Source organism: Papilio xuthus, unplaced genomic scaffold (genome assembly GCF_000836235.2).
Source record: "Papilio xuthus unplaced genomic scaffold, Pxut_1.1 DF827597.1, whole genome shotgun sequence".
Taxonomy (NCBI): Eukaryota; Metazoa; Arthropoda; class Insecta; order Lepidoptera; family Papilionidae; genus Papilio; species Papilio xuthus.
Genome location: NW_013531052.1, coordinates 2,018,958 through 2,039,068, shown reverse-complemented (window position 1 = coordinate 2,039,068; position 20,111 = coordinate 2,018,958). Strand labels below are relative to the sequence as shown.

The 20,111-nt window shown below is 31.7% G+C and overlaps 1 protein-coding gene and 1 non-coding gene across 2 annotated transcripts; one reads left to right on the top strand and one right to left on the bottom strand.

Moving 5' to 3' along the window:
* Positions 1-1,894: 1,894 nt before the first annotated feature.
* On the top strand, positions 1,895-18,099 carry LOC106118396 (alpha-tocopherol transfer protein). Its single transcript, XM_013313063.1, has 6 exons — positions 1,895-1,995; positions 11,876-12,017; positions 14,623-14,717; positions 15,546-15,696; positions 16,431-16,624; positions 17,659-18,099. Exons 2-6 carry the CDS (start codon positions 11,879-11,881, stop codon positions 18,004-18,006), a joined length of 927 nt encoding a protein of 308 aa, XP_013168517.1. The 5' UTR covers positions 1,895-1,995; positions 11,876-11,878; the 3' UTR covers positions 18,007-18,099.
* On the bottom strand, positions 9,339-9,427 carry TRNAY-GUA (transfer RNA tyrosine (anticodon GUA)). Its single transcript is given in 2 exon segments — positions 9,339-9,374; positions 9,391-9,427. It is a non-coding gene; the product is annotated as a tRNA-Tyr (tRNA).
* Positions 18,100-20,111: the final 2,012 nt, after the last annotated feature.

Here is a 20,111-nt window from a genome sequence, read left to right as displayed (position 1 = left end):
AAAATATAGCATAGAGGTACAGCATGGTCTGGAAAAACAAATAGGCAACTAATTATTCTTTATTAATTTCGCTTATAGATGAGAAAGTTTAGATGGATGGATGTATATATATTAGTTTGAAGGTATCTCCGCAACGGCTCAATGGAATTTGGCATAGATGTAGAATAGTAGTCTGGAAGAACGCATAAGCTGCTTAATAAGTTTTTTTTATTATTCAGCGCGGTCAGATTCTGGGATGACAGCTATATTAAATATTATACATTGAGTTCCGTATGCCAGTACAATAGAAAATCTGTTTAATATATCTGTCTCTTTATTTAGAGTAAGATGACATCATGTTTTTGTGTATGTTTCGATTGTGCACAAATATATTTGAAGTGTGGCATAACACTAATTGTAACGTGACTGGTACCGGTCAAGATCGTAATACAATTAGTTCAGTAACATCCTATAATTGTTTAAAGGTTGCTCGTGTTCGACAGCTAACATGTTATTATTTATCAATTAATCTACTTTAGTTGTTGTTAATCAATAGCTAATCTTCTAATATCATAAATGCGAATGTTTGAATGAATGTTTATTTGAAGATAACTCTAGAACAGCTGAACGGATCTCGACGTAATTTGGCATATAGAACATAGTCTGGAAGAACATAGGTTACTAATTAAGTTTTTTACTTTAATTCTGCGTAGACGGAATCGCGGGCGACTGCTAGTAGAGCAATAAATAATCATAGGTCTTGAACACGTGTGTGCAAGTTCCTATTGTTAGGCTGTATTTGTCTTACAGTTTTATTTAAGTTTGAAGTATTCAATTATTTAAGCCCTTCTTTAGTGTATTTGTGTATGGAAAAGATTACATCGATACTTTTAAGGAAGGCAATTTTATTACTTCGTGGCTTATTGTTTGAATAGATAAAAATAGTATTAAGAGAAGAATGGAATGTTGCTGGCAGCATCTCACACGTTGGATGCCACTGCTAAAACACCTAGTTAATTTTTTTTATCTCAGCTTTTTGAAAAACAAGGAGAGATATGACATGTTTTTTTATGAAAATACAGTTATGTCGTTTTGTATGACAAGTAAAGGAAACAATTTTTTGTTTTGAATTATGAAAGTGTGACCGTAAAATTCCACCGCCATGACAATTGTTATTAAACATATTGCTATCTCTGTTTTTTGTAAAGGGCGTGAGAGTGATGTCATGATGTTTTATACCAGTGTTTAGTCACCGAGAACACACAGTCATTGAAGCTTTTGTAATTTGATCCGAGTGATATTTGAAGGGAATCTACCCACTCGGTTATTGTATCATGTTATTTAACACATATCCAGTTCAACTTTTATGAGATTTGATATTTTCGCGTGATACACTGATACAAGGCAAAGGTCAAAACGTAATAACTCAGAGGTCATAGAACTATTTTAACCTTGCTTTGTATAAAAACGTAACACGCAATTCTTATGTCATCCGTAGTAAATCTATAGTTGTATCGATTAAAAAAAAAACCTTAAATTATAACAATTTAAGTTTTTTTTTGTCTTTAATGTGAATTAAAAGTAAGGAATAATGATAAAATATCTAACGTAATTGTTTCAAATTACTATTAAACAAAATTAATTTAATAATAAAATTACAATAATCAAATCAAAAGTGGATTATTTTCGATTGATCTCAGTTATAAATAATGAGTCATACATTGAACCAACACAAATTACATAAAATCAAGTAGTATCTATATCCGACTTGTTATTTATTTATTAAAAATCCATTGAAATTTGAGTAAATAAAGATGAATGGACGCTTACATGTCGCAGGGTTTATGTATCGGTCACGCGTGGTACATATAATTTGCGTACATCGATGATATGGGAACCAGATAGGTTAGTGAAGTCAGTGTGCCAAAGTCGCGAGTCGCACGCGCAGTTCACTCCGCGGCGCAGACACGAACGCGCGCGCACTTTTCGTTCATTTCCTTTGTTAGCGTTTTAAGGGTGAGTTTCATTAATTATTGTCTTATTAAAATATAATTAAATAAACGAATAAAAAAATAATAGTTAATGAATTTACAAGGTACAGATTTTTTATGTCTAACCTGTTTTAGACACAAATTTTATCCTGGAAAAATTTAATTTGATAGTGATAAAAAATAGTGACTATACAAAACAAAGTTACAAATGAGAAAAAAAAACTTAGTCTATAAATAGTAGGTTGATATTAATTCAATTACATATATTATTATTTTCTATTGAAAATCGAACCTATGTTTCGTGAATAAAAGCTTGCTACAATAACCGCAAACTTATAAGGATATGTGTTTGTATTTCAGGCGATAATATATTATAAATTTTTAAAAGAATTTCTTTTTTATGTTAATTATGTGCTTGCTTCTCAGATTTTATCTATATATAATCACAGTGTAATTATATATTTTAATATTTTATTACAGTAATTGGGATTTCATTATTTTTCACAATTATTTTAAATTCGCACAAACTTGTGCAAACATTTACTTTTTCACACACGTATGTTCCGGGATAGAAAATTAAGACCTACGCTATATTCTAGACCGTGAACTTCGTTTCGATAATCCAGATCGTTCCTGTTTTAGAGTTATTTATCTACATATGTTACAATTTAATTCCAAATCCGTTCGTCCGTCTTACCATGTATTCAGAGAGCAAAATTCCCGTTTAAAAAATGTGGATATCTCTGTTTTTTTAAAGAAGAAAGACAAGGATGACGATATATTTTACACGTAGATTTTGGTGTCAGGAACAAACGGTTAGAGTAAGAAAATAACAAACATCTATCCAAACATTCCCATTATTGTTTTAGTAAGACTTCTTCTAAACAAAAGCTGTGTTGACTTATCAGTATATGACCGAATGGTTTTTATATTAAAAAGTTAGAAGATTTTTGTTAATTTACTAATATAAATGGTACCAATTAAGCTCTATGTTTGTGCTAGGATATTGTTTACAACAGTCGAATCGCAGGATTCGTACCTCCAACCACATACTAAGTAATCTATACTTTTAACCATTAGACTGTAGACGTTTTTTGATGTTACAAAGACACTGTAGAATTTATAAAATGGCTACTCCGTGACGGGAACAAATGAATCTTGTGTTGTATAATCAACTAACAAAGCTTCCAAAGAAATTCAGGAAGCGATATTTAAATTTTATTGCATGCCAATTGTGAGAAACTTTTACTGTACTATGTTGATAAATATTAATAAAAAGTTTATGAAAAACTATTCATTGATTATTATGCGTTATATACGAAGGAAGCTATGTTTTATAATCAAGTTTATATACTGTAGTTTAGTTTATAAGCGAGTTATATATTTATACCTAAATGTATATACCTTAATGTAAACTTCAGTCTTTACTTCAACAAGTAATGGTTATATTCAATGTAAGTTATTCTAGAACTTAATTACTACATAATTATGTGCACCTGTTAGGTTATATTCAATTATTAATTGCTTGTTCACTTGTTTACTTAGTTAACGATTAACTGGAGGTACTTACTTTGTTGCCTTAATGTAGCATTTTAAATAGTATGATATTCTTTGGAATTTTCTGACCAATAAAAGGTATATAGCTGAATTTGATAGTGATTGAAATTATAGTTTTTTAAAATAATTTAAAATGTAATTTATTAGGTGTGCAACTAAGTTCTCGCTTTTTTAATAGTTTACCTATATTACATGACCACGCCACAGAGCTTGAGTCTTCCCTAAATGTGTGGAAATTAGGCCTAGGTCAACTACGCTGTTTCAGCAGTTAACTTCAGTTGCATTTTTGAATTTTTTTGCAGATCTGTAGGCTTCGCCTCAATGTTAGCCTTCAATGTTAGAACATCAGATGTGCAATTCGAAAAACACATACACATGTCAGGTATCGAACCCAAGACTTTAAACCTCTAACATTACTAGATCAATGCTTAATTCATTACGCAATCGTCAATGAATTTGAACACTGATTCTCAAACTTTTTTCTCGTAGATAAGTTCAAAATTACACTGGTTTCCAAGAATCGTTTACTACTTCTTCGTCTGTTGAACTCTTAAATTGTTTGTCTGCTGTTCCAGTGGACATTAGGCGGCCTACCAAGGCAACTTTGGCAATTACTAAATCATAGTATTGTACTTCAAAGTGCATAACTTTGATGTGTGTTTTATTGTGAACAGAAATATATGATTTATAGATTTCTCAGTACCTAATATATGTTCTCAATTATGTTAGTACATACAATGTCACGATCTATAGATTATCGTTAATAATTTTATCGGTAAATTGTGGTTCTTGGACGTAATTTAATGTGAATGCGGTTATTGGTTTGCCGTATTATAGACATTTATAAAAATTAATAAAAAAGATGGGGCGCACCTGCAAGCAAAACCTTTCGATCAAAAATTTCAAAATTGGAGCACCAGGGGCGGAGTAACGCGATAACATACATAAAAAATGAACATACAGACGAATTCATAACTTCTTCTTTTCGAAGTCGGCTTAAAACTAGGTGCGTACCAAAGATTTAAGTTTCGTTAGGTGAAGGCTATCGGAAGACTTTTAGATTTCAATGGCGAGGACAGAATAAAATGAGTAATACAAACTAATACTTAACTACTAACTAAAACTAACTCTTTATATGGTCATCTGTGATCATGTGGTCATGTAAAACAACAGAAATAATATTTTGGATAACTTTTTTTCAAAACCATAAAATAAATTTTTAATGTTTATGCTATCGACGTGACTTATTTTGTCCTAAAGTATAAACTGCTTGTAAAACCAATAGTTTGTTAAAAATATAGCCAAGGTTACGATGTTTATAGAGCTTTTTTTTTCGTAAAAGAATTTTTAATATCAGCCTAGTAATTTTATTTTCATCGACGCAACGAGGAAAAAAATTGGTTGAATTGAGTTGTTATTTTGGGACTAAGGCAGTTTAAATACTAAATAAAATAAAACAAGAAATCTTTGTAACAATGTAATATGAATATGCGTAATAAAATTATTCGTTATAACCTTCGTTAGTGCAGTATAATGCAAGTTTACTTTGTATACGAGAACTTGTGAGTCAGGGTTGTATTGATTTTGCTGAAAATAAACTTATGTTTTTTTTTGCCGGTGCACCCGGCCTACGAGCTGCGCCCGCGCAGTTGACCTTGACGCCTCGCTTTACTTCGAACAGTCCGCAAACAATGCGTATACATTAAAACTTACAATTATAAGCTTACAATGTTTTTCAATTTGTACAATACGTTCATACCTATATAACATACATATTTATTTATAGTTTCTTAGTTACTCCAAAGCCAGGTAGACCTTGGCCTTGGGCACACGAGAAGGTCAATGTCGCAGTTCCATGACGTCTCAGGCAACATCTGAGCTTGCAGACAGAACCACGGACATAATTTGATTTGCTTATTTTATATGTGAGTTATGCCCATTTATAATTTTAGAGCGGCCTTCAATAATATCAATCTGCATAGTTTATAGGTATGCTAGCTGTCGCACGCAACTCCGTCCGCGCGGAATTAAAAAAAACATAATTAGTAAGTAGCCTTTGTCTTCTTCCTGACTATGTTCGTATGCTTAATTTCATGAGATCTGTTATCTGATCCATCCATCTAAATTTTCGCATTTATAATATAAGTAAGATTTATGTTAGACGCAAAAAAATTGCTAATATGTTAAAACGCATCGTAAAATATCATAACAGTAATGTATTACATACATTGTGTTAATAGTATTATACACATTACAGTGACTAACAATTGACCAGGCGTTCGTAATATTACGCAAGCGATGTTAATAAGCTAGAAATGTATAGATCGAAAAACTTTGACAAAACAAAACATATGTAGGTAATCGGTGAACGAAGTATTGTAACTATAGTTAACAACATACTCATGCCCTTAAGCCTTAGTGATAGGCAGAGACTACGGTTTCCTATTGGGCATGCCCCTGACATTCCTCACGCCTCATCCACTATCAAATTATGTATAAGCACTTCGGTTATTTTTAATAGTTATTTTACCTAATATAGTTGAAACACATTTATAAACTTAATGATTCTTAAATAGGGCAAACTACCTTTATTATAAAATCTTAAGAGATTAAGCGAGTTTTTGTCTATAAAGTTTTGTCTGCAAATTATAAAGTTTATTCAAAACATTAGTTAGTTTTCTAGTTCTAACGAAGTTAAAGGCCTATCCTAGTTCTAGCGAGATATCTAAAGTTTGTTAGCTTTAAAGACGTTGATAATAATCTGCATGAATCTTGAAATAAACCATCAGTAAGGCAGAAAATAGGGTTAAAGTATTAAACCCAAAATTTTACTTAATATAATAGAATAGTCAAAAGTTATATAACGTTCGTTTCATATTTATTCCAAAGATAATATTTGTAAAGTTATCGAGGAAGTAGAACTAGCGATTGAAGGACAACTCAGCTGTTAATTTTAATGTCAACAATGACGCATCCTTTTAAACAAAATTTTGATGGAAAGATGGATGTCAGCTAGAAGAAAATGAATAGAAGTAAAATATATTCTGGAAGAACACAGGCTACTAATTACATATTTTTTAATTCCACGCAGATGGAGTCTGGGTCTAATGATAAATACAATTTTTGCAGAGATTTTAGACTAGAATTTTAATCTATCAAGAGTCGCACGACGTACTAAAGATTTCTCCTTGGCGAAGTATACAATTTGTCTTCCAGTTAAATTATGGCGCTACTAGCAAATATTTTTTTAACTTAAATTGCTATAGTTGTTTACATCTTTTAATGCCATTTACCATACAATTAAGGAAGCAGGAATTGAAGGCCAAAAGTCCATTTTGAGCGTGTTACATTGTCTGTATAAAATAAAAATAGCAGCAAAGAAGTTAAAACTAAAAGGTGTTAAGGAAACTTGTTATACCTTGTGTCGGATTAAATGCCTCTTGATATTGTAAATATCCGTGTCTGTGATCTCAGTGCACCTAAACTTGTTTAAGATTCGTAAATTCAAATTACCATACTGCGGATATTCCTAAGGTCTACAGTTCTACGCGTAAGATATAAAAATATTTTTCACAGACAAAATCATACAATAATCGTTTAAAGATTCAAAAATAAAATCGTTTAGTTTATTCTCACATAAATTAAATACGAAATATTCAGAGAACTTTTGGCAAATTATGAGGTTTTCCTCTATTATTACAATATATTTGATATGATTTTATATCAGAAAAAAATATATTGTTGTTTTTTTCTGATATAAAATCAGAAAAAAAAACATTTAATTGTGTTTCATATTATATTGGTGGCCAGTATTTTTTAAACAATTTTCATCGCTGCATTTTTAATATCCGAATAAATATTTTTTTATTCGAATTTCGTTTTATAAAGAATTTGTAATCGTTATTTAAAAACGGGCAATAATATTTATTATGATCGCCTATAACATTAATCTTCTATTATTATTTTTAATTATTTTTTTTACAGAATTAGTTTTATAATGATTTTTAAATCGTTATTTCAACATGTGCAATAGTATTTATTCTGATCGCCCATAACATAAATCTTCTTAAAAAAAAAAATAACCAAATCTGTTGAATAAAATATGAACTTTCTAATATTAATTAAATTTTAATCTTATAACCCATTTATATAATGCATTCTCTTGTTGGAGTTGCATTATTTTTTAAATATTTAATCTTAAAATTTAACATAAAATGATTTAATTTAAATTTTAAACATTAAAATACATTTTTTATTCGCAAATGACAATGCAAAGGCCAATGGTTTGTAAGCTAGTATCGTCTTTACACTATATATATATTGTTGTGTAAAGTATTTGGTAATATTTCAGTCAGAAGATTATAGACACGTGATATTTCATTTTATCAATCCAACCCTCTTCGTAATGTTGTGTGATTTTTCTGTACCCATCTACTCCGGGATGACTTTCAACTAACTCTTAGGCCGCGTTTAGGGACCTTTGATATATTCACATCAAATTCAGCTTAGTTTAAAAATAATCTAGTTACTTGCTCTAAATTTTAAAATCAGTTCTGCATCTGAATTTAAATCGAAATAAATTAAAGAATCTTTTCCTAGCTCTTTTTATTGAATAAACTAGTGCTTGACCATAAAACCAGTTGGTTTGTGGCTATGTCATCAAAGGATGGTAAGCGTAAGCTTTATAAATACGTATTCACGTTACTCTTGAAAGCACCTACGTTGTAGTTTCTTCTTTTAATATTAGTTATATTGTTTCTTTTATGTCTTTCATTAATTCGGTAGTCACTTTCTTCTAACTTTTCGTCATTATATTCCATAATTTTTTTTTCAAAAAAAGTAAAGTTATATTTGACTTTTTATATAAGCGTAGTACGAGTATTTTTTGAATAATTAGGTTAATACATATCAGATTTATTTAATTTGACCTAGTTATTATAGAAGTTGATTTACTTGCGAGGTTATCGTGTTACCAAATTTTATTTTTTTATCAAAACTTTGACAACGTATCTCCGTTGTTGTATGTCATTTAAATTTTAATTAGTACTCGAATTAATGTTGGTGCTATTGATTTTTATATGATAATTTATTATCCATTAATTTTAAAGTTTTTGTTTTATCATCGTGATTAATTAAACAAATCCAATCATTTGTAGGTAAGAATATGTAGGAAAAGAAAATGTTGTTTGTATCTACATCCTCTCTTATTAAAGGTAGCCAATGAATCTGCAATCATCCATTGAAAATATATAGTCAGTGGCCAAATACTAATCTTATCGATGCACCTGGCTCTTTCGTTTGCCACCTTATTTTATATAAAAAAAATCTTACATAAAAATTATTGTACTATATGCATTGTTCATTCAAGACACACTCCATTTTGTAGGCTTATATAGTCTACTTGTTAGCATTTAGCTTAATTTATAATACTAGGAGAACGATAAACATAAGCCTATTGGAGTTTGACTGTGACCTTATCAAATTCCTGCCTGTTTATTGCGACTCCGAGCCAAGGCGAACCACCTTTTGAGGACTCGACTGGACATAGGTCGACACAAATATATGTTTCATGTTTTATAAAGTATGATATGGATACAATTATATCATTAATTACATAAAAAGTAGATATTTATTATAGATCTTTTTAATCAGTTACGCTGACGTCACCAGGAAAAATTGGCAAGGGCAGGCCCCCTCCCCTTCCTAGAGATTAAAAAAATGTAAATTATTATACATTAAAAAAAACTATTCCCAATCAAGGCATATTAATGGTAGCTGCCCCCCCCCCCTTTTCGAAGGGAAAAATATAACTCGTTCGAGCCGGATTTGAACCAGCGACCTATGGATAACAGCATCAATTCTTCTACAGTCCACCGCTCTACCAACAGAGCTATCGAAGGTGCGACTAGATCTATTAGAAGGACCTAGTCTAGATCATCGACTGGCGTCACCGTGATTTTTTTTATTCCGTTCCATCATCATTTAAAATTATAATTAATACTGTCCGTCGAGAAACTGTGCTTATAAAGATTTCAGTACATTTTTTAATAGAAAACAATGTGTAATTATTATTTTTAGTACTTCAAAGTTTACCCAGTACAACAATGACATGATACACGAGAAAATCTGAGAATTTTGTTATTGCATACAACATCAACAGTTCATGTAGAGTGTGTTATTAATTCAAAACGAACAAAGACCGAACTATAACGTGTCGTATCGCAACAGAATACTTATATTTAGTAATGCTATTGTGTTTTATAGGATACTAATTACGACACATGATAATGTCAATATTTTTGTTGTATGAATTTCGCGACTACTAAATTACGCTTTGTTTGGATATCTGATGTACTTGTAAAAGACAATTAAATTAATGGCTGAGAACGAACTTGAATGTCATTGATAATAGATTTTTTTTGGTATAAAATAGGATTTTACGCTAGATAACTAACTAGGAATAAAATTACAGTGCCAAAGCTAAAATCTGAATGATTCTTGTCATAGTGAAGTGTAAAACAAAACTGATAACTTTGTGTGTTATTATAGTTTTGTTTAGGCTCGCCCTAATTATTTTGCTAGTTAAATCTGCAAAATTTAACAGGATGCAGGGAGTTACAATCCGCTTCCATAAAACTTTCCCTGTTTTCGTGTTTCGTGACTAAAAACTTAATTGTAGAAATTACCACGTAAAGTTATAAAAGTTGACGATATTGGATTTATACATCAGCAAAAAACTCAACTATAACCAAATCCGTAAAGAGAAAGTCATAAGGTTCCGTTTTCTAGCCTAAGCCCGTCTCCTGCACTTATTTTACCTTAGACTGCTATATAAAACCTCTAATCATTTCAAAAAGGTACTGCCAACATACGAAAGTTTTGTTGATATCGTGACTAGTCTGTATACTGAACCAGCAAGTTACTAACAACCGTTCTAACTGCATTTCACTTGCTTTCCCCCGCCGATATAGCACTGATAACTTCCCTAAGCGAGCCCTTGAAAATAACTAATACACAAGTAGCTATATTACTTACAACTTACGTTATAACTGCGAATGTTTGGATGGATGGATGTTTGTAGGTATCTCTACAACGGAAATATTATTCACCGTACTTTTGACCTTTAATGTAACATATACATTTGTCATATATTATTTGTCTTGTCAATTACGACGAAACATTTAAATGTTTTCATATGGAATCGTAAAATTTTATTATATTAATGCGTTCTTGCTTGACACAAAAAAAAACGAATTTATAAAAAACCTTGTATGTAAGAAATATCTTTAGATATTATTTAAGAAACTTTTTAAAATGTCATTGCATCATTGAAATAGGCCCGTAGGCATTTGATCTTCGATCTGAGTTTCTATTATCTTAAAACAATTTGTATTGTTTCTTAATTTTGCATATGGAGTCAAGAAATTATTACATAAGAAGGAAAATTGCGATGTATTTTTATCAGTCCATATAAAATATTGCGTAAAAATTAGTGAGCAAGTAATTGTGTAATATCATACCTTATCTTGTGTATTTTTAAACCGTTCTTTTTTTTAAATTATAAAGATAATAGAATTCTGACGTTTAAATAAAATTTATTAAGATCGTACTTAAATAAAATTGGGTTGTAAACTTAGATAAATATTAGAGAGAAATTAACCTAATAGTTTTTGACTAGAAATTTAAATTATTTTATGTACTTTAATTATAGTATGTAAAAAAATAATTGGAATTAAATTACCACGATACCTATAAGAATTTTAATCATTTCGGCCTTGAACTTTTTGGCCCTTAGTTGCTTGTTAGCACAGTTAAGCAGAAACTAGTAATTAATTCAAATAACCTTGAAATAATCTTCAGGAGACAGGAGGTCAAGAATGAAGGCTAGGCGTCTAGTTATGTTTATATGCATCTGTCTTCAACCCGTATACACGTGTCCACCGCCGAAGGGCTCGAGCCTATCCTGAGTTTGGAGTGACTAGGTCTTAGTCAACACTAGCCCAGTGCGGGATTCTTGACTTTAAAAACATTCGATTTCTTCACAGATTTGCAGGATGTATCATCATGTTTTCCTTCATCGTATCCTTGAAACCCTAATGCAGTGACAATTGTATTATCATTGTTTTTTAGAAAGAGAAAGGGATAATAATATATATTGATACACTCTCACCCGATTCAAAACATATCCGTATGGTATTCTAAAATGAAAACCATGATACATGCAGAGATTGAACTCGGACCTGTAGATAACAAGACCAGTCAACATTCTTAACCACTGCGCCAATGAGGTTTCCTTATACATAATTAGTGAATTTTGCGATACTTATTTGTATTAAACTTGTGTACAGAAAATGCCAGCGCCGGACTACAGCGTGGAGCTGGAGCTGGGTGAGCCTGCAGAGCAGCTGCTGGAACACGCTCGTCTACACTGTGGCGAGGATGACAGCACGCGATTGCAGGCCATCTACGAACTCAGAGACATCATTTATGGTGATTTTTTTTTATAATAAAAATACTTTAGGCCATCGATATTAACTAATGTAATCGCGGTTATTGCATTTTAAATAACACATTATTCGGGTAAGGAGATTCTTCATCTTTTATCAATTTTTTACAAATGTGTGTGCAATTTAAAAAATATTTCATTTTTTATAACACACACGCAATTTCGCGCAAAAATAGATATATGGGAAAGATGAGATTTGAATATGGAAGATTCTTATAAAGATTAGTTCAATAGGCGTTTCGTTAATTTTTAAAGCAGCTATTTATTCAGCTTCTATAAAATAAAAATCCAAATTGATTAAGCTTATTTAAAAAAACAATCTAATTTGTGAAAAAGAATTTCAATTGAAACAAAAGACACTAAGTTGGGTTAAGTTAATTGATTAGGACAATGACCGTTGTAATTTCCCAGCTTCTTTAATTAGAAACAGGTTATATATAGACTTTACTATACATATATCATAAACTATGTAACGTAGAAGATGTTCTTCTAATTGTTACATCTGTATCCATTTTACATTTTTTTATAGCATTTTTTGCGATATGTTTGAAATATGTATAAATATGTTAATGAGGAAATATACGTAATTTTTCTATACATGAAAAACATGTTATTATGTTTTTAATCTACAAAAGTTTTAAGTTTTTACAATTTTATCATCATAGTAGTCTCTGCTATCTGTACTATTCAATCAACAAACATTAATATCTACAACACGATTAAATCAGATTAGATGAGATTATAAACTAACTAATCTTAATTACGAAACTTTTGAATGTATTTACTTATGTATTTATTCTGACGTTTGTCATTCATTCATTTCATTCATACAATAGTTTGAATGAGCTAAGATTGCTATAGTTCGTGACACACGGCGCATGTTCCGACCATCTAAGCTAAAAAGGATTACGATCGTTGTTTAAAAATCGGTGCCAAGGCATCTTATTATTGTTTCTATATGGCAACTCTATATGTAGATTGTATTGCCTCAATTCAATCAAATCTTCTTCGATCCCACGACGGCCTAACCGTGGGTTTCTCAAACCAAAAACTGTGTATAAAAGATATCGTCATCCCTGTTATCTTTGACAAAACAGTAATAACAATATGTTTTAAACGAAGATTTTGGTCTCAGAGTCAGACGATAAATCTCCCTTTTTTTAAGAGGAAAACTAGAAGCCGATGAACAATACTGCAAGCAACTGATGATCACTGCCTTTGTCTATTAAAATTAGATTAGAAATATTTGGTTTTACAGTCAACTTTATTTTTCAGAAATCATATATTAAGTATTTTCTCGATATATTTTTATTAATAAATCGCGGGTCAAAAATATTCAGTGTATTGATTTCACCTAACATATTCACCAAATTAAAATAAATTTGGCAGCTGGCTACATCAGTCGCTTTAAACAGAATGTAATTAAACAGGTGAGGAACATAACGTCGTGTTAATATCAAGGAGACATAAACCTCCTTGTCGTTAACCTCTGTGGAAGTTTCCTGAACTCTGTACTTTGATAACAACAAACACGTGACGAATTTGATTAATTAATTCTAACTACTACGTAATAATATTTGTAATTAAGCAATATAAGATTACCTGTTCGCTATAAGTATATCGAAATATTTTGTAACTTCGTCACACGACGTAATGTGTAATGCAGAACACTTGTAGCCATATTGTTAGTAAAGTACCAAATAGTAAACTTAAAATATTAGTTTAAGTAAACTTGAAGTATTAGTTATAAATGTTTTCATCTATGGATAGATGGAAGGATTGATGTTTGTCATAAGGTATTTCCAGACGGCTGCATAGATACCATTACACGTTGGACGATGTCGTGTGCTAGTAAAACATAAATGTTTGGAGTTTGGAGGCTCAGAGGAGGTTTGTTTAGCGTCAAATCAATGTTTTTCGAATACTAAAGTAGGAAGAAAGTTTGAACAACCCTTTACTATTCAAAATAGAGCTAGTTCAAAGGGCAATAACCCAATCTATATCGTATGAAACCACTAGAGCTGAAATCCGTGAGGCGGATATTAGAGAAGTAATTATCATCCGAGTTCCATCCGTCCCATGTGCGCGAATTTAAAATAGTGAAAACTCGCACGACAATATTCATAAAATAACACTAAGTTTAGTAATTATGTTACCTCTATACTTTAAAGTTGTCATAATTATACTTTGAATATTCATATTCAATCATAAATTAATGGATAAAATTCCAGTTTCATTATAACTTATTTCAATTTATTTTTCTTCTAAATTAAATACATATAAAGCAAGACTAAAGCTTTGTATTCATAAGTAAAATACTGAGAACACATAAAATAAGTGTATCTTTTTATTATAGTTAGTAGGCGTAAGTCGTATTAAGAAATCGAAAAGTTCATGACACTATTGCCCTTTAAAAGATCGCTTAAATTAGTTAGGTTTTATTGCAAAAAATATTACTCGAGAATGTGAGAAATTCCGTCATGAGGTTGTTTTTATATTTGTAACCAAAATAACTTTAATAAAATTTTAATATACGTGTCAATTTTGTCAGAAAATGTTATATCTAAACAAATGTATTTTTTATTTCAGAACGTGGCGAGTGTGACCCCCATCGTATGGACGACGAGTTTTTAATAAGATTTTTGCGAGCTAGAAATTTCATACCACAAAGAGCTCACAGACTGGTATGCATATACTTTAACTGGAAATTTTACAATTTTGATTTAAATTCTTATAAAACTTCTTCTAATATTCTTTTAATACTTCACCTCTGGCGTCGGTGACTCAGCGGTGAATCACTTGACTTGAAATGTTCAAGGTTCGAATCCCGCCATGTAACAATGTGTTTTCCGATTTCGGATTTACATATGTACATTTATCGGACGTTCCTACGGTAAAGGAAAACACCGTGATGCAACCTGCACATATCTGGGAAGAAATTCAAAGATATGTGTGAAGTCAACCCTTCTTAGGATCGGCTCCGAGTCACTCGGTGGGGACGTATAGTGAGTTGATGATGACTTTACGTCTATTCCTTTTAAAAAGTTGCCAAAACTACCATATTTTAACGTAGCATTTATACTTAATAACTTTTATTGTATCGTTTTTGTTTACTTATAAGAAAAAATCCTTTAAAAATTACGGTTAACTTTGTGATATAAATTGCGCATTGTTTACGATTTCATTGGAACCTTATAATCTCAAAGGTCATTGTTTGTTTTTCTTTTAATAACGAAATATTGAAGAAAAGTTATAAGGGTTTGTAATTTAATTAAATTTTACATTTTTATTAAAATAAAATAATAAAGCTAGCAGTCGAGACAGTCAGACAGGGGTAATAGTATTCTTCTTCTTCTTCTCTATTTCTTACCGTTTGTATATTTCAATTATGCAAATACATATTATGGTCTCTTTCATTCTCTCTTAGAAAACTGAGATAACTAATAATATGTTTACAAATGAATGAAACTCGGGATCGTCCTTTAATATAATATAATCTATATTTTGTACAGATGGTGAATTATTACCGTTTCAAGCAGGAAAATTCAGAGTTATTTGAAGATGTGTATCCATTGAAACTTCGCCACGTAGGGGACTCGAACGTCATCGCCGTACCTCCATACCACGACCAGAATGGACGAAGATTACTTATCTACAGAATTGGTAAACAACCATAAGATTTTTTTTTATATCATAAGTTGGTAAACGTGCGAGCGGCCACCTGAAATCGCTGAAATAACGAAGTGGCCGTTGCCCATAGACATACGCAATTGCATATGCGTTGCCTACCTTTAATCGACGGAGGAGAGGATGCACAGAAAGAAAATATTTTCCCTTTCCGTGCATCCTCTCATCCGGAAAGTCCACTTCCACTTCCCATCCTTTCCTTATAATAAAAAGGGTGGGAAGGGAAAGGGGACTAAATTAGGCCTCCGGGACGCACACTCATCAGACGAAACGCGGAATAGCTTCCACTTCACGCCTGTCTTCTGTGAGGTCGTGGTATTTCGAGCCGGGGCAATTCGTGCGAAGATGTTAAAGCGGGCTCTACCACTGTTAAAATAATTCATTTATAAATATTATGATCGCTGACAATAAAATATTTACTTTTGTTAACTTCAGTTTTGCGATACAATACTTTGGAGAATCATTTCATAATCAGCCTGTGTTAGTCCACTGTTAGATATATCCCTAATATCTATTATACGCGGTTCTCACATGATATTACCAAAAAATGCCTTTAAAAACTTTAATTTAAAACCAAAAGTCTGCTAATAGAAAATGGTCAAAGTAAAAATGTATTCAATGTCAGTTATCTTCCGATCACTTCATTTTCTGTAGTTACAGTTTCAACTTAGCTGTATTTGCAAATATGTAAATTCAATAATACTACATAGGCTGCTGGGATCCTAAAGCTGTTCCAATAGACGACTTATTTAGAGCCACTATCTTGGCTATGGAGCTAGGAATGCTGGAGCAACGCAACCAAATCCTGGGTGGTCTGGCGATCTTCGACTTAGCAGATATCGGCACGCAGCAAGCGTGGCAGATCACACCCTCAATAGCTAACAAGATTGTCAGGCTACTAGTGGTGAGTTAAAATAAAGGAGAATTTATCCTTTAAGATCTTATAAATACAGAATTTATTTGATATATTGTATGGCTTATGTGGTTACAGTAATCAACTGATGCGTAAACAGTTTTTTTTTTAGAAATTTAGAAAAAAAAATTATGTACATTTTGCCTAAAATTATTAAAATAACACTTAATCTGAATAAAAATAAGACAGTAAAAGTGTGATCGTGTTATTGTAAGACTAGTTGTCACCCGCGACTATGTCCGCGCGGCATTAAAAAAACTAATTAGTAGCCTATGTGATCTTCCAAACTGTTCCAAAATGTTCTACATCTATGCAAAATTTTGGTGAGATCCATCCAGGCGTTCTCGAGACATCTTAAAACAACCATTCATCCATCCATCCATCCAAACATTCGCATTCATAATATTAGTAAGATTGAATACTATTAAAGCAACCTCGCGGCTTTTTGTACTAAAAATTATAAAGACGTGACTTCTTTTCGCGACAATTGTAAGAAAGTATATATTCTGTACATACGTCATAAGATAGCGTTAGTGACATTTATAATCCTCTGCCCTTTTCATTTCAGACTAACTAGATATACCCCTGTGATTTATTATATGCATAATTCATAAAACTCCCATAAAACAGCTCTGACGTACATCAAAATACGAGCAAGGGATACAAAGTTGCAAATAAACTGCCATCATGTCTTATGAATAATTAAAGAACAGTGCAAGTAAACAAAGGCGACAACAAAAGACAGTTTGTTGACCTTTGTCGAAGCGTATGTCGACCCAAGCGGCTATACTTTAAGTAATATCGGATGAAAAGGTTCCATTCTTACCGAATTTAACAAATCCGTAGGCGGGAATACTTGAAGATATTTCCAGAAAACAAACATGAACAAAATAAAAGTGTTTATGCCCTTAAGTACTTGTACTTTTAAACTTCAATTAGATTAAGTTTAATTACAATATACCTTTATTACTGTTAAGTTTAAGCTGAAAATTGCTTCCTTGTATAATTGCCGTGATTTTTCCCAGTCTTGTTCCCCTGCAACGACGCACGCCATCCACATCATCAACCACTCATGGCTGTTCGACAAGATGTACAACATGTTCAAGCCATTGCTCAACTCGACAATGCGGTCGAAGATTTTTTTCCACGGGTACGACGTGAAATCTCTTCACCAGCACATCCATCCGGATCACTTGCCGGAGAGGTATGGCGGAGTATGGCCAGACTACTCTTACACAATCTGGTTGGATTCATTGAAAAATAACTATGCAGTTGCCAAAGAAATGATCTCGTGCGGCTATAAGTTCCACGAAGAGGAACTATCCCCTGAAGTTGTTAAGAGATTAAAGGAAGATGATGTTAGGCTATCGTGAAAGTTGCCTAAATCTGTTAGTTATAAAAAAATCTTCAACTGTTATTAAGGAAGACAATGGCTTAGGATATTTTTTATAATCGGTTAATTTAAAAGAAAAGAGTTAAGATTAAGATAAGATTAAAGTAATGGCATTATTAGTTATAATATATTAACAACATTTTTAAATATCTGATTATTTTTGTCGCAGAGACTTCATCGATGTGAATATTTTAAGTTTAAAATATGTTAAATTACTTTTAAATATTTCGTTAATTTTCTTTCTTATTATTTTATAAGTTTTTATTGTATTAAAAATACTTATCTAAACTTAGTTTAATATTGAAAATCGTCAAAACTCTGTGATAAAAAGTTACTACAGTCTACTGCCTATAACTATTTTTAAAATAGGGGTATGTTTTGTTAACAACACTGTAGTTAAGTTCTTACTTTGCTATTTTAAATGGTAGCTTTTAATGAAATATTGTTAAGTTTTAGCTTTTGGTTATCTAAACTTTCAGCCTTTACTTTATACTTTTAATTACATTACATTTTAAAAGTTTCTGTAGGACTAAATAATTTAATTTTTATATTTACATTTACGTAATCTATTTTAAATGTAGTTTTAGTACTGTACTATGTTAATCAATATAATTGAGTGTTTATAATTTTAAGAACACGGGCATACATGGTTATTTTAAAATCGTCACTAGAGTGGACTAATTAATTTTACTGTATATAATTTTCACTGATCTAGTAATGAGTAAATATTGTAATTTAGAATAAAATAATTATAAGATTTTATTCTGTGTTTTTTTTTTCATCGGTAATCATAACTAATGTAGAATAGTGGGAACGCTATCTTCGCATATGACGTGCCGAATCTTTGTTCACATTTACCACGAGTTTGTGCGATCAAACTGAAACTGATTAAATTTATCTGACCTTAATGAATAGCGCATTCCGCCTCTAATTCGTATTGAATACTCGCATATAACATCATATACTAAGTTTGATACTTCGCGACCAAAGCCGCGCCCCTGAGTCAACCTTAACAAGCACATATTTTAGAGCACTCAATGTGGGCGTACATTTTGGGACCTATCAACCTCATATAAGACCTAAATAAATATATTTATGTATTATAACCTCCCACTAAATAATAAATAAATTACCTTATAATCGTTCGTAACGCGTGGTCGTGGTTTGGAAACAAGGGACCCATTCTATACTAATATTATCTCGTATAAATCTTGTGGGAGAGCTGTGTTGGTTTATAGCATTTAGATAATTCTGATTGCTCGAATAAATTAACAGGTGCTAATGTGGTTTAAAAATAGTTAAATTTAAATAGCAAAGAATATTTAAAGCATATCAGTGTTTATTTTATATTAATTTTGAATAGGGGTTAAAACGAAACAATATAAGAAATTCTATTCAAGTTCTTAATCTTCTCTTAAAGCAAAATACCAGTATCCGATGACAAAAAAATATATTTTAAGTACGTACGCGAACCTCTCTACTTTCCTTTCTAGGATGAATCACCCTTGTTGTCAACCATCACAGTTTTGGAAACGTCCTTCATTGAGGTCCGGGAAACTTCTTCCGTTATATTAAATAGTCGCGAAGAATCGATATATTTGTGTAGGCGCTCGCATCGCGGGAACTTAAAACTGGAGTAATTTGTCATTTCGCTGTCTTCGGTTTCAGAATCATCTGTCGCAACAAAACTTCGCCGATACTTACGAAACCTATTAGCTAATCGCGTCAGAAAACTGTCTTTCGTCGATTTTGGCTTAGGAAATGGTAAGACTTTGTTCATATCCAAAGAATACTCCGGTTCCATTGGTAAATCAAAACCGAACTTAAGTTTAGATTGGGTTTTACGAAGCGGGGGTAGATCATTTTCAATGGTGTTCAAATTGCAGCAACTCTGAGTTGTTTTCTGTCCTAGCAAGACATTGCGATTTTTTTCTTGCAGGCGCTCTTTAAGAAAATGCAAACTAGCCGTAAAAAACTGTTCCTCGTCGCCCGGTGACTCCAATGTTAAAATCAGAGGATTCGGTCCCGTCTCTTTACAGTTTTCGTTGACTGTTAAGGATTTGTACCGTTGCATTCCTTAGCCAA

Excerpts from the sequence above, each read along its gene's own strand:
- LOC106118396 (XM_013313063.1), top strand. The coding sequence starts at position 11,879 with ATGCCAGCGCCGGACTACAGCGTGGAGCTGGAGCTGGGTGAGCCTGCA. Across the intron at positions 14,718-15,545 it reads CACAAAGAGCTCACAGACTG|ATGGTGAATTATTACCGTTT; the intron begins GTATGCATATAC and ends TATTTTGTACAG. Across the intron at positions 15,697-16,430 it reads ATTACTTATCTACAGAATTG|GCTGCTGGGATCCTAAAGCT; the intron begins GTAAACAACCAT and ends AATACTACATAG.